General features: G+C 34.6%; 1 protein-coding gene across 4 annotated transcripts in view; it reads left to right on the top strand.

Moving 5' to 3' along the window:
* The window catches only part of LOC133653263 (plexin-A1-like), a 684,271-nt gene that overhangs the window by 575,417 nt on the left and 95,617 nt on the right, over positions 1 to 13,237 (top strand). For all 4 annotated transcript variants that reach the window (XM_062052348.1, XM_062052349.1, XM_062052350.1 and 1 more), the window contains exon 16: positions 2,751 to 2,918. In XM_062052348.1, the coding sequence (XP_061908332.1) occupies positions 2,751 to 2,918 (168 nt within the window). The remainder of the gene's footprint in view (positions 1 to 2,750; positions 2,919 to 13,237) is intronic.

The raw sequence follows: 13,237 nt of genomic DNA, 5'->3' as shown, positions 1-13,237 counted from the left end.
CATAAGTGTATGATGCTGCAGGAAACCTCATGAAAACACATTTACACACACAAGTGTACTTAAAAATGTTACCGTGCTCCCACTGATGGGCTAACTTGGTGCAGAAAAGCAAATAAACAATAAGAAACAACTTGCAAAACCCAGTCCAGATTAGCAGCAGGTACAGTATAAAATCAGAGACAGTTTTTGTTTAGGAAAATGAGCATATCCGCCTTCTCAGGCAGGATGCGTGAGCGTTCTGGACAGATAGTGTCTCCTGCTGTGGAAAATACACGTTCGCTGGGTGTGGAAGAAGCTTGAACGCATAAATAGGAGAAAGCGAGATATGACAGCAAAGGATAAGTCTTTTGTTGGTTCCACCGGACCACCACCATGCAGCAGGGTCGTCAGACATAAGTATCGGTGGAACGTCCTGGTACATCTGCAGCTCTCTCTCCACTCGTTTCTTGATGGACAGCTCTGTTATTTCGCGGTTATTTCATTTTTTTTTTTATAAAGTAAAGCCACACTTTTGACCGCTGACGCCCGCTATCCATGCTTGAGCTTGACTGACTCGCTCGGCTATGCTAACACTTCCGGCGGTGGGCGCTTCTTCGTTGGTGTTCAGCGGCTTCTTCTTCCGGTTCGGCGGACATATTTTTTTCCGGTCGGCTGACTGGGTATCGAAAATAGGAATCGACATTTAAACTTTGGAACGATTCCGGGAGAATCTGAAAGTTAGTCCCGGTTCCAATCGATACTCGATACTCGATACCCAACCCTACTTATGTGTGAAATTATTAACACATTAGCGTAAAATATCAAATATAATTATCTAGCTCATTCACATAAGAGACTAGACGTATAAGATTTCATGGGATTTAGCAATTAGGAGTGACAGATTGTTTGGTAAACATATAGCATGTTCTATATGTTATAGTTATTTGAATGACTCTTACCATAATATGTTACGTTAACATACCAGTTGGTTATTTATGCCTCATATAACGTACACTTATTCAGCCTGTTCTTTGCAGTCTTCATTGTTCATTAAACAAATTGCAAAAGATTCACCAACACAGATGTCCAGAATACTGTGGATTTTTGCGATGAAAACAGAGCTGTTTGTATTGTGATACAATGTGTCCCAATACTTCCGTTTAACTATTGACGTCACGCGCAAACGTCATCATACATAGACGTTTTCAAGCGGAAGTTCCCCGGGAAATTTAAAATAGCACTTTATAAGTTAACATGTGTTGCAATGTTAAGAGTTCATCATTGATATGTAAACTATCAGACTGCGTGGTCGGTAGTAGTGGGTTTTAGTAGGCCTTTAAGAGCAGTGCTGGCTATCGGGCTGAGAGCTTGGGTTTTTTTAGCTCGGTAATTTGATTGATTGACATAATTTAGAGCAGGGGTCAGCAACCTTTTTGAAACCAAGAGCTACTTCTTGGGTAGTGATTAATACGAAGGGCTACCAGTTTGATACACACTTAAATAAATTGCCAGAAATAGCCAATTTGCTCAATTTACCTTTAACTCTATGTTATTATTAATAATTAATGATATTTACACTTAATTGAACGGTTTAAAAGAGGAGAAAACACGAAAAAAATGACAATTAAATTTTGAAACATAGTTTATCTTCAATTTCGACTCTTTAAAATTCAAAATTCAACCGAAAAAAAGAAGAGAAAAGCTAGCTAATTCGAAACTTTTTGAAAAAATTTAAAAAAGAATTTATGGAACATCATTAGTAATTTTTCCTGATTAAGATTAATTTTACAATTTGGATGACATGTTTTAAATAGGTTAAAATCCAATCTGCACTTTGTTAGAATATATAACAAATTGGACAAAGCTATATTTCTAACAAAGACAAATCGTTATTTCTTCTAGATTTTCCAGAACAAAATTTTTAAAAGAAATTCAAAAGACTTTGAAATAAGATTTAAATTTGATTCTACAGATTTTCTAGATTTGCCAGAATAATTTTTTTGCATTTTAATCATGATAAGTTTGAAGAAATATTTCACAAATATTCTTCGTCGAAAAAACAGAAGCTAAAATGAAGAATTAAATTAAAATTGATTTATTATTCTGTACAATAAAAAAAAAATGTACTTGAACATTGATTTAAATTGTCAGGAAAGAAGAGGAAGGAATTTAAAAGGTAAAAAGGTATATGTGTTTAAAAATCCTAAAATCCTTTTTAAGGTTGTATTTTTTCTCTAAAATTGTCTTTCTGAAAGTTATAAGAAGCAAAGTAAAAAAAATAATGAATTTATTTAAACAAGTGAAGACCAAGTCTTTAAAATATTTTCTTGGATTTTCAAATTCTATTTGAGTTTTGTCTCTCTTAGAATTAAAAATGTCGGGCAAAGCGAGACCAGCTTGCTAGTAAATAAATAAAATTTAAAAAATAGAGGCAGCTCACTGGTAAGTGCTGCTATTTGAGCTATTTTTAGAACAGGCCAGCGGGCTACTCACCTGGTCCTTACGGGCTACCTGGTGCCCGCGGGCACCGCGTTGGTGACCCCTGATTTAGAGGCATGTATTTACAATCAGATTATTCGATACAGTACAGGTGCACTAAGTCTCCACGTTGAACACAATCAGGTAGGGGAAAAAAGTGTGCCTTTGAACGTTTGTGACCTTGTTTTAGCGGGTTAAAGAACATGTTTTTCTTTGGTTTAAAAACTTTCTAAAAAACCCACTGTGATATCGGATCAAACTGCCATCTGCCCGTGTTTGTCCGTCCAATCTAGGAGGAACGCCCATGAGATTGTGTGCGTAACGCCAGCTGGCCTGGCACCAGGAAGCGCGCCCGTCCTGGTGGACATAGACCACGCTGAGCTCAGAAACCCGGAGGTCAAGTTTAACTACACCGAGGACCCCACTGTGCTCAAGATTGAACCCGACTGGAGCATCGCCAGGTAAGCGTGCTGAGACTACAATGAACTGAAGCATGATGATGTCCTAAATACTATTAAATAGCATCAAATCTAAACATCTTAAGACGGATCAAAAGCGGATCACACCGCAATTTGAATTTCCAGGTGAGAGTTGACACTTGCGTTAGACAGAGAGAGTCCTACTGTGGGTGCAGTTGTTCCTTTGATGTTGGCAGAAGTTGAGGTGAACTTCCATTTGTACGCTTAAAGGCCTACTGAAATGTGATGTTCTTATTCAAACGGGGATAGCAGATCCATTCTATGTGTCATACTTGATCATTTCGCGATATTGCCATATTTTTGCTGAAAGGATTTAGTAGAGAACATCGACGATAAAGTTCGCAACTTTTGGTCGCTGATTAAAAAAAGCCTTGCCTGTACCGGAAGTAGCGTGACGTCACCGGTTGTGGAGCTCCTCACATCTGCACATTGTTTACAATCATGGCCACCAGCAGGCGAGAGCAATTCGGACCGAGAAAGCGACGATTTCCCCATTAATTTGAACGAGGATGAAAGTTTCGTGGATGAGGAAAGTGAGAGTGAAGGATTAGAGGGCAGTGGAAGCGATTCAGATAGGGAAGATGCTGTGAGAGGCGGGTGGGACCTGATATTCAGCTGGGAATGACTAAAACAGTAAATAAACACAAGACATATATATACTCTATTAGCCACAACACAACCAGGCTTATATTTAATATGCCGCATAACAAACACCTCCCCCCTCCCGTCCATATAACCCGCCAATACAACTCAAACATCCACACAACACACTCAATCCCACAGCCCAAAGTACCGTTCACCTCATACTCCGGAGCGATTTATACTCCGAAAAATACGGTAAGACCTTCTTGAGGAAAAGGGTCAGATGAAACAAAAATGTAGGCCACAATACCATGTTTTATTTTTATTTTACCATAAAATCTTGTTGTTTTAATGTTTTTTGTTTGTTTGTTTTTTAATGTTTTAGTGTCTTACTGTAAATGGAAAAAAACAGTACCAAAGTGGATTTGATGGTAAAAAAAACTCAGTCGGACGAATTTAACCGTAAAATCTATTGTTATTTTTACAGTGTACACTTTAATTAATCATTTGTTTTGAAATCATAAGTCAAGGAGGGCTGCAACTAACAACTAATTTGATAATCGATTAATCTGTCGATTATTACGTCGATTAATCGATTAATAATCGGATAAAAGAGACAAACTACATTTCTATCCTTTCCAGTATTTTATTGGGGGAAAAAACAGCATACTGGCACCATACTTATTTTGATTATTGTTTCTCATCTGTTTGTAAATGTTGCCGTTTATAAATAAAGGTTTATAAAAAATAAAAAAAAATTAATTAATTAATAAAATTTAAAAAAGGAGCCTCTGCGCATGCGCATAGCATAGATCCAACGAATCGATGACTAAATTAATCGCCAATTATTTTTATAATCGATTTAATCGATTAGTTGTTGCAGCCCTAAAGTCAAGCATATATTTAAATACAGTATTTATCTTTACTTTAACAAAAAATATTTTTGGAGTACATTATATTATTTTTTTATTTTGATAATATTTAATTTTAAAAGATATGCAATTGCATGCAATGCATGGTTTTTAATGTCAAAAGGGAAATAACAAATATATTTAGTAAGAAAAGATTAAGCATTTTATTAACGCATGTTATTTCCAGGCTTTCGTGAGCCACATAGAATGATGTGGTGGGCCACATTTGGCCCCCGGGCCTTGAGTTTGACACAGCTGCTTTAAGGGTTTGGAGGATGATTTAACTTACACCAGGGGTGTCCAAACTTTTTCCACTGAGGGCCACACACTGAAAAATCAAAGCAAGCGGGGGCCATTTGGATATTTTTTATTTTAAAAACCAATAAAATATATGTTTAAAAAAACATACATTGATGCCTCCACTTAGGCTTGATCAAAGGGTTTTGGTCAAAAAAATATAAAAAATGTGTCATTATTCAATATTATTATTTGTATTATTATTTAAAGTTTAAATCTCTAGATCAGGGGTCACCAACGTGGTGCCCGCGGGCACCAGGTAGCCCGTAAGGACCAGATGAGTAGCCCGCAGGCCTGTTCTAAAAATAGCTCAAATAGCAGCACTTACCAGTGAGCTGCCTCTATTTTTTAAATTGTATTTATTTACTAGCAAGCTGGTCTCGCTTTGCCCGACATTTTTAATTCTAAGAGAGACAAAACTCAAATAGAATTTGAAAATCCAAGAAAATATTTTAAAGACTTGGTCTTCACTTGTTTAAATAAATTCATACATTTTTTTACTTTGCTTCTTATAACTTTCAGAAAGACAATTTTAGAGAAAAAATACAACCTTAAAAATGATTTTAGGATTTTTAAACACATATACCTTTTTACCTTTTAAATTCCTTCCTCTTCTTTCCTGACAATTTAAATCAATGTTCAAGTATTTTTTTAATTTTTATTGTAAAGAATAATAAATCAATTTTAATTTAATTCTTCATTTTAGCTTCTGTTTTTTTGACGAAGAATATTTGTGAAATATTTCTTCAAACTTATTATGATTAAAATTCAAAAAAAAAAATCTGGCAAATCTAGAAAATCTGTAGAATCAAATTTAAATCTTATTTCAAAGTCTTTTGAATTTCTTTTAACATTTTTGTTCTGGAAAATCTAGAAGAAATAATGATTGTTAGAAATATAGCTTGGTCCAATTTGTTATATATTCTAACAAAGTGTAGATTGGATTTTAACCTATTTAAAACATGTCATCAAAATTCTAAAATTAATCTTAATCAGGAAAAATTACTAATGATGTTCCATAAATTCTTTTTTTAATTTTTTCAAAAAGATTCAAATTAGCTAGTTTTTGTCTTCTTTTTTTCGGTTGAATTTTGAATTTTAAAGAGTCGAAATTGAAGATAAACTATGTTTCAAAATTTAATTGTCATTTTTTTCATGTTTTCTCCTCTTTTAAACCGTTCAATTAAGTGTAAATATCATTAATTATTAATAATAACATAGAGTTAAAGGTAAATTGAGCAAATTGGCTATTTCCGGCAATTTATTTAAGTGTGTATCAAACTGGTAGCCCTTCGCATTAATCAGTACCCAAGAAGTAGCTCTTGGTTTCAAAAAGGTTGGTGACCCCTGCTCTAGATCAACATTAGGTCTATCTGTCAATATAAAGTTGTTAAAGATTTAAGTTGTATGCTCTTTTTGTCAAAGAAAATCCTGTTTTCTTATGGAAAAAACCCACAAAATATGCAATATTTTCACCCAATAAAAAATTTAAGTGGAATATTTTGGATTATATAATAATTGGAGCCTTAAAAAGGTCAATAACTCATAACAACATTGCTTTTAATTAATTATTATGTTTTGAGCAATGACACTCAAAAAAAAAGTCCCACTAAAATGATTGGGGATCCAAAAAGGTCCTGCTTAGTAAAGTTTTAAAAAAAGAAATCATACATTTTTTTTAACTTTTAACACAATTGTCTGAAGATCAAGTTCAGATTAGGGATGTCCGATAATGGCTTTTTGCCGATATCCGATATTCCGATATTGTCCAACTCTTTAATTACCGATACCGATATCATCCGATACCGATATCAACCGATATATGCAGTCGTGAAATTAACACATTATTATGCCTAATTTGGACAACCATGTATGGTGAAGATAAGGTACTTTTTAAAAATAATAATAAAATAAGATAACTAAATTAAAAACATTTTCTTGAATAAAAAAGAAAGTAAAACAATATAAAAACAGTTACATAGAAACTAGTAATTAATGAAAATGAGTAAAATTAACTGTTAAAGGTTAGTACTATTAGTGGAGCAGCAGCACGCACAATCATGTGTGCTTACGGACTGTATCCCTTGCAGACTGTATTGATATATATTGATATATAATGTAGGAACCACAATATTGATAACAGAAAGAAACAACCCTTTTGTGTGAATGAGTGTAAATGGGGGAGGGAGGTTTTTTGGGTTGGTGCACTAATTGTAAGTGTATCTTGTGTTTTTTATGTTGATTTAATTAAAAAAAAACAAAAAACGATACAGATAATAAAAAACCGATACCGATAATTTCCGATATTACATTTTAACGCATTTATCCCTAGTTCAGATCTATCCGTCAATTATAATTTTTATTGTTGTTTATTTTTTTTGTTTGTTTGTTTTAGGCCCCTCAAAAAAAATAAAAAATAAAATAACTAACTGTTTTTTAAATGGCAAACACAAAATATGCAACATTTTCCCAAAAAACTATCTCCAACTGGAATATGCATCGTGATGTAAATGGAGCCTTGAATAAGTCAATAATTCATAATAACATTGATTTTGATTCTTTTTTTTTTTTTTTTAAGAAAGAATGGCAGCTTTGTGTTATTAGAGTAAACATTGTAACATTTTCTTGTCACATTTCACCTGTTTGCTCTTTTATACCACTTTTTATGTTTTGATTTTGAGGTTTTGGAATGGCCTTCCCAAAGTCCTGACTTAAACGTGTGGACAATGACAACATAAACGTGTGGACAATGACAACATAAACGTGTGGACAATGACAACATAAACGTGTGGACAATGACAACATAAACGTGTGGACAATGACAACATAAACGTGTGGACAATGACAACATAAAAAGTGGTATGAAAGAGCAAACAGGTGAAATGTAACAAGAAAATGTTGCAATGTTTCCTCTAATAACACAAAGCTGCCATGCACGCTGTTTCTTTCTTTAAAAAATAATAATGAATCAAAATCAATGCCATTATGAATTATTGACCTATCCAAGGCTCCAATTAAGTCACATTAAATATTCCACTTTGAGATATTTTTTGGGGAAAATGTTGCATATTTTGTGTTTGCCATATAAAAAATGTTGCTTTTTTTTTTTTTTTTTTTTTTTTTTAAAGAAGGGCCTAAAACGAACAAACAAAAAACAAACAACAATACAACGTATAATTGACGGATAGATCTGAAGTTGATCTCGGGATTATTGTGTTAAAAGTAAACAGTAAAAAAAATGTATAATTTATTTTTTAACACTTTAATGAGTAGGACCCTTTTGGTTCCCCAATAATTTTAGTGTGATTTCAGTGTTTCCCATAAACTGCCAAGATACCTGTGGTGGTGGGGGCGTGGCTATGGGCGTGACTATAGGCGTGGTCATCATGGCATCATCGAGTAATTTGCATAATTTACTACAATGGTATGATTTTCTCTAAAAAGGCTAAAAAAATGTATACTTACTAATTAATAACAGTTTTGTTTTAAACGTCCATCCATCCATTTTACAATATAATTACAACACTTTATGTACATATTTATATACAGATTTGAACAATTAGTTATTTACTGAAATATATTTATTAATTGTGGTTCTTACAAACAATATATCTTATAAAATATAAAAGCTAAACTGTCTCTTAAAGCTCTGCCCCTTTAATTAGTGCATACTAAATAATTTAACTTTAGCCTACTACTACAACCATATTATTTACCAGCAACATAAAGTGAAACAGAGGCAGAGGTGTCCTGCCACAGTCAGTAACAAATAAACAGAAAACAGTAGTGGTCAAATACAAATAAGGCAACAAGAGAAGTATCCTACACTTCTCTTTTGTAAAGTAAATGTGAACAGCCTATATGGGCATCTACATCAACTATATGATTTGCCTGAGAAGCTGGACAGGACAAAAATAAAATAAAATAAATAAATAAATAAATATTTGTGGCGGACGTAATTATTTCGTGGCGGGCCGCCACAAATAAATGAATGTGTGGGAAACACTGGATTTGTGTCATTGCTCAAAAAATAATAATGACTTAAAATCAATGTTGTTATGAGTTATTGACCTTTTTAAGGCTCCAAATGTCATATAATCTGAAATATACCTCTTAAAAATGTTATTGGGTGAAAATATTGCATATTTTGTGTTTTTTCCATAAAAAAACAGGGTTTTCTTTGACAAAAAGAGCATACAACTTAAATCTTTAAAAACGTTATATTGACACATAGACCTAATGTTGATCTAGAGCAGGGGTCACCAACCTTTTTGGAACCAAGAGCTACTTCTTGGGTAGTGATTAATGTGAAGGGCTACCAGTTTGATACACACTTAAATAAATTGCCAGAAATAGCCAATTTGCTCAATTTACCTTTAACTCTATGTTATTATTAATAATAAATGATATTTACACTTAATTGAACGGTTTAAAAGAGGAGAAAACGCGAAAAAAATGACAATTAAATTTTGAAACATAATTTATCTTCAATTTCGACTCTTTAAAATTCAAAATTCAACCGAAAAAAAGAAGACAAAAACTAGCTAATTCGAATCTTTTGGAAAAAATTTAAAAAATTATTTATGGAACATCATTAGTAATTTTTCCTGATTAAGATTCATTTTAGAATTTTGATGAGATGTTTTAAATAGGTTAAAATCCAATCTGCACTTTGTTAGAATATATAACAAATTGGACCAAGCTATATTTCTAACAAAGACAAATCATTATTTCTTCTAGACTTTCCAGAACAAAAATTTTAAAAGAAATTCAAGACGTTGAAATAATATTTAAATTTGATTCCACAGATTTTCTAGATTTGCCAGAATAATTTTTTTGAATTTTAATCATAATAAGTTTGAAGAAATATTTCACAAATATTTTTCGTCGAAAAAACAGAAGCTAAAATGAAAAATTTAATTAAAATGTATTCATTATTCTTTACAATAAAAAAAATAAATTTACTTGAACATTGATTTAAATTGTCAGGAAAGAAGAGGAAGGAATTTAACAGGTAAAAAGGTATATGTGTTTAAAAATCCTAAAATCATTTCTAAGGTTGTATTTTTTCTCTAAAATTGTCTTTCTGAAAGTTATAAGAAGCAAAGTAAAAAAAAATAATGAATTTATTTAAACAAAAGAAGACCAAGTCTTTAAAATATTTTCTTGGATTTTCAAATTCTATTTGAGTTTTGTCTCTCTTAGAATTAAAAATGTCGGGCAAAGCGAGACCAGCTTGCTAGTAAATAAATAAAATTTAAAAAATAGAGGCAGCTCACTGGTAAGTGCTGCTATTTGAGCTATTTTTAGAACAGGCCAGCGGGCTACTCATATGGTCCTTACGGGCTACCTGGTGCACGCGGGCACCGCGTTGGTGACCCCTGATCTAGAGATTTAAAACTTGAATAATAATACAAAATAATAATACTGAATAGCGACACATTTTTAATATGTTTTTGACCAAAACCATTTGGGGTCCCCGGGATCAAGCCTGAGTGGAGGCCTGAATGTATATTTTTTATACATACATTGTATTGGTTTTTAGAATAAAAAAAATATCAAAATGGCCCCCGCTTGCTTTGATTTTTCAGTGCGCGGCCCTCAGTGGAAAAAGTTTGTACGCCCCTGCTTTAAGAAGACCCACCCCCGTTTACAACAAAGGGGGAAATGATAGCACACGTTCATTTAGCGGACATGTTTCTGACAGTGTCACCGTCACACTCCAGCAAAGTACGACCATGACGATTAGACGTGAAATCACATCGGATCATCTCTGCCTCATTGTCTGACTTTTTTCTTTTTTTGTGCCGTGCCAGCGGAGAATTGGCACTTTGCTGGAGCGCTGATGAGTGATGAAAAGCATTTAAAGCGATGGGGGCTGGAAGCAGGGGGGGGGGGGGGGGTCTAGTGCGCCATCATTGTACAAGTGGGATGAAGAACCATTTAGATGAAGACGGAGCACTTCAAATAAGTCAATGACAAGTGTTCATTTGGGATCCAAAAGAGGAAAGACTGAAGGTTAGAGAAGCCACTTCTGGTCCTTTTGCTACTCACGTCCTTTCTTTCAGTTCTTCCAAATGGAAGCCGTATGTATCTGCAGTGGCATCTTTTGCATTGCTTACTTTTTAAACTTCTCTTTAATGGCCTCATCCCTATTGGCGGCGGCGAATGGCAAGCTGAATCAGGGCCGGCCCGTGGCATAGGCCGTATAGGCAAATGCTAAGGGCGCCGTCCATCAGGGGGCGCCACGCCAGTGCCACAAATGTTGGAGAAAAAAAAAAGGTGGTACTATTATTTCTAAATACAAAAATAATCCCACGTTAATTAAAATGCAAAGTAAAGCCTATTTAATAAAAATATTATTTGTTACAACATTACACCCCCTCCCCTCCCCCCCCTCACGGTGCGCCCCCTCCCTTCCCGCATCATGACTCTTTTTGGACGTCACCACAAATGTCAAAACGGCCAAAACTGTCAGGTGCCCAGGGAAGAAAAAAGAGAAAAGAGGAGGAGAAACGAGAAAAAGACAGAGGTAGCAGGTAGGTAACGTTAGCCTACATGAAATTATTTGTCTGTTACGGAATGTGATAGTAACCTGGCTTTTTAGCATTACGCTAATGTTACATGATTCGGCAATTGCTAATCAATAAATAGCTAGTTCTGTTTTAACGTCGGGTTAATATTGTGGAGGGGGCTAAATTGTTATGGAAAATAATAATGTAACGTTAGGTAATTACAGTACTCCCACCTTACATTCCTCAGGGACATTTGCATTAGATCTTTTAAGCAGGTGTTTTTTGTTGACATTGTTATTGCCTTCTGGTTAGCTAATGTTTGCCCTGCAGGTAATAGTCACTTTTCCACCCCTTTATATATTAGGTATAGTTGTAAGCCTAGTTGTTAAAGTGCACATCATTAATGTTAATTAAGCAATATCACATGAGAGGGAATGCTGTTTTTTTAATTTGAGCACTGCTGTGATTCGGTTAAAGATAATCATAACATAACATTCTCATATAATATATTATACTGTTACTTTGCATTCTGCTATTCAGCATTTCACTGTAATGATGACAATAAATTGAATCTAATCTAATTTGCATATCAGTTAACATCATACATATATCTCCTTGGTTTTTCATCTATATTATATCATTTCATTTTATTCCTGGAATCATGTTTTTATTATTAGACTGTAATACTTCACTGCTGATGTGGGGGTGGGGGGGGCGCGCCTCCTAAAATCTTGCCTAGGGCGCCAGATTGGTTAGGGCTGAGCTGAATGCATGATCAATTATCATTGAGTGCACACATAAGTATAGTTTGTAAAGCAGAATAGCTTGTAGTCGATAATGGGACTCGCTCCATTGTTTTTGTGTTCTGCACTCATATTGTACCATGATGCCTGGTGGCGTGACCCCAGGATGCAGTGACAGAAGGCGGCGTGCAGGTCGAAGAGTTTTACTTGGAGAGGGAAAAAAAGAGCAGAAACAAAAGGCTCGTAGTGCAAGGCATGGAGTTGGCAGCGGAGTAACTCCGGCACGCTGACAAAAAGGCAAACATCCAGCGCTGGCAGGGAGCAACAGGTGAACCTAAGTAGACTTCATTAGAAATTAAAAAACAGGTGCGCTGGCAGGAAGGCGTAAACCAGGGGTCCCCAAACTACAGCCCGCGGTCCAAAATCCGGCCCGCGGGTAGTCCTGAGTAAAAAAAAAAAAAAAAAAAAAAAATCTGTCCTTTCTAGTCCATCCATTTTCTACCGCTTGTTACTCTTGGGGTCTCCCAGTTGCTCAGGCAAATCATATTGTCTAAAAATGCATTTTTCCATCGATAACGTGTCGACATCACGCTCGTGTCGCAGTGTCGGGCGAGCGCGCGGCAAGTGCAATTAGTCAATTAGTGCAAGAGGGAAAAAAAATGACGGAAACATAAAATAGACTCAGTGCAGAGTTTTTAAACATCAGGGGACATATGACTTTTTTTGTTCAATGTAAGGAAAAGGCAATTTGTCTAATCTGCAATGATATTTTATACAGGCCTGGCCCTAACCAATCTGGCGCCCTAGGCAAGATTTTAGGTGGCGCCCCCCCACTTCGGCAGTGAAGTGTATATACTCACAAAAAAAACGAATGGCTTTGTCTTTGACCTTTTTTTTTTACTTAAATAAAGCAAATTAACAATCAGAATAGTTAACAAGATATAAAAAAAAATATGAATAAATAAATGAATACAAAAAATAAAAAATGAATATCTAACAATCAATTTATTGTCATCATTACAGTGAAATGCTGAATAGCAGAATGCAAGGTAACAGTATAATATATTATATGAGAATGTTATGTTATGATTATCTTTAACCGAATCACAGCAGTGCTCAAATTAAAAAACAGCATTCCCTCTCATGTGATATTGCTTAATTAACATTAATGATGTGCACTTTAACAACTAGGCTCACAACTATACCTAATATATAAAGGGGTGGAAAAGTGACTATTACCTGCAGAGCAAACA

This window comes from Entelurus aequoreus, linkage group LG07 (assembly GCF_033978785.1).
Source record: "Entelurus aequoreus isolate RoL-2023_Sb linkage group LG07, RoL_Eaeq_v1.1, whole genome shotgun sequence".
NCBI classification, from domain to species: Eukaryota; Metazoa; Chordata; class Actinopteri; order Syngnathiformes; family Syngnathidae; genus Entelurus; species Entelurus aequoreus.
This window is presented reverse-complemented; position numbering and strand designations above follow the sequence as displayed.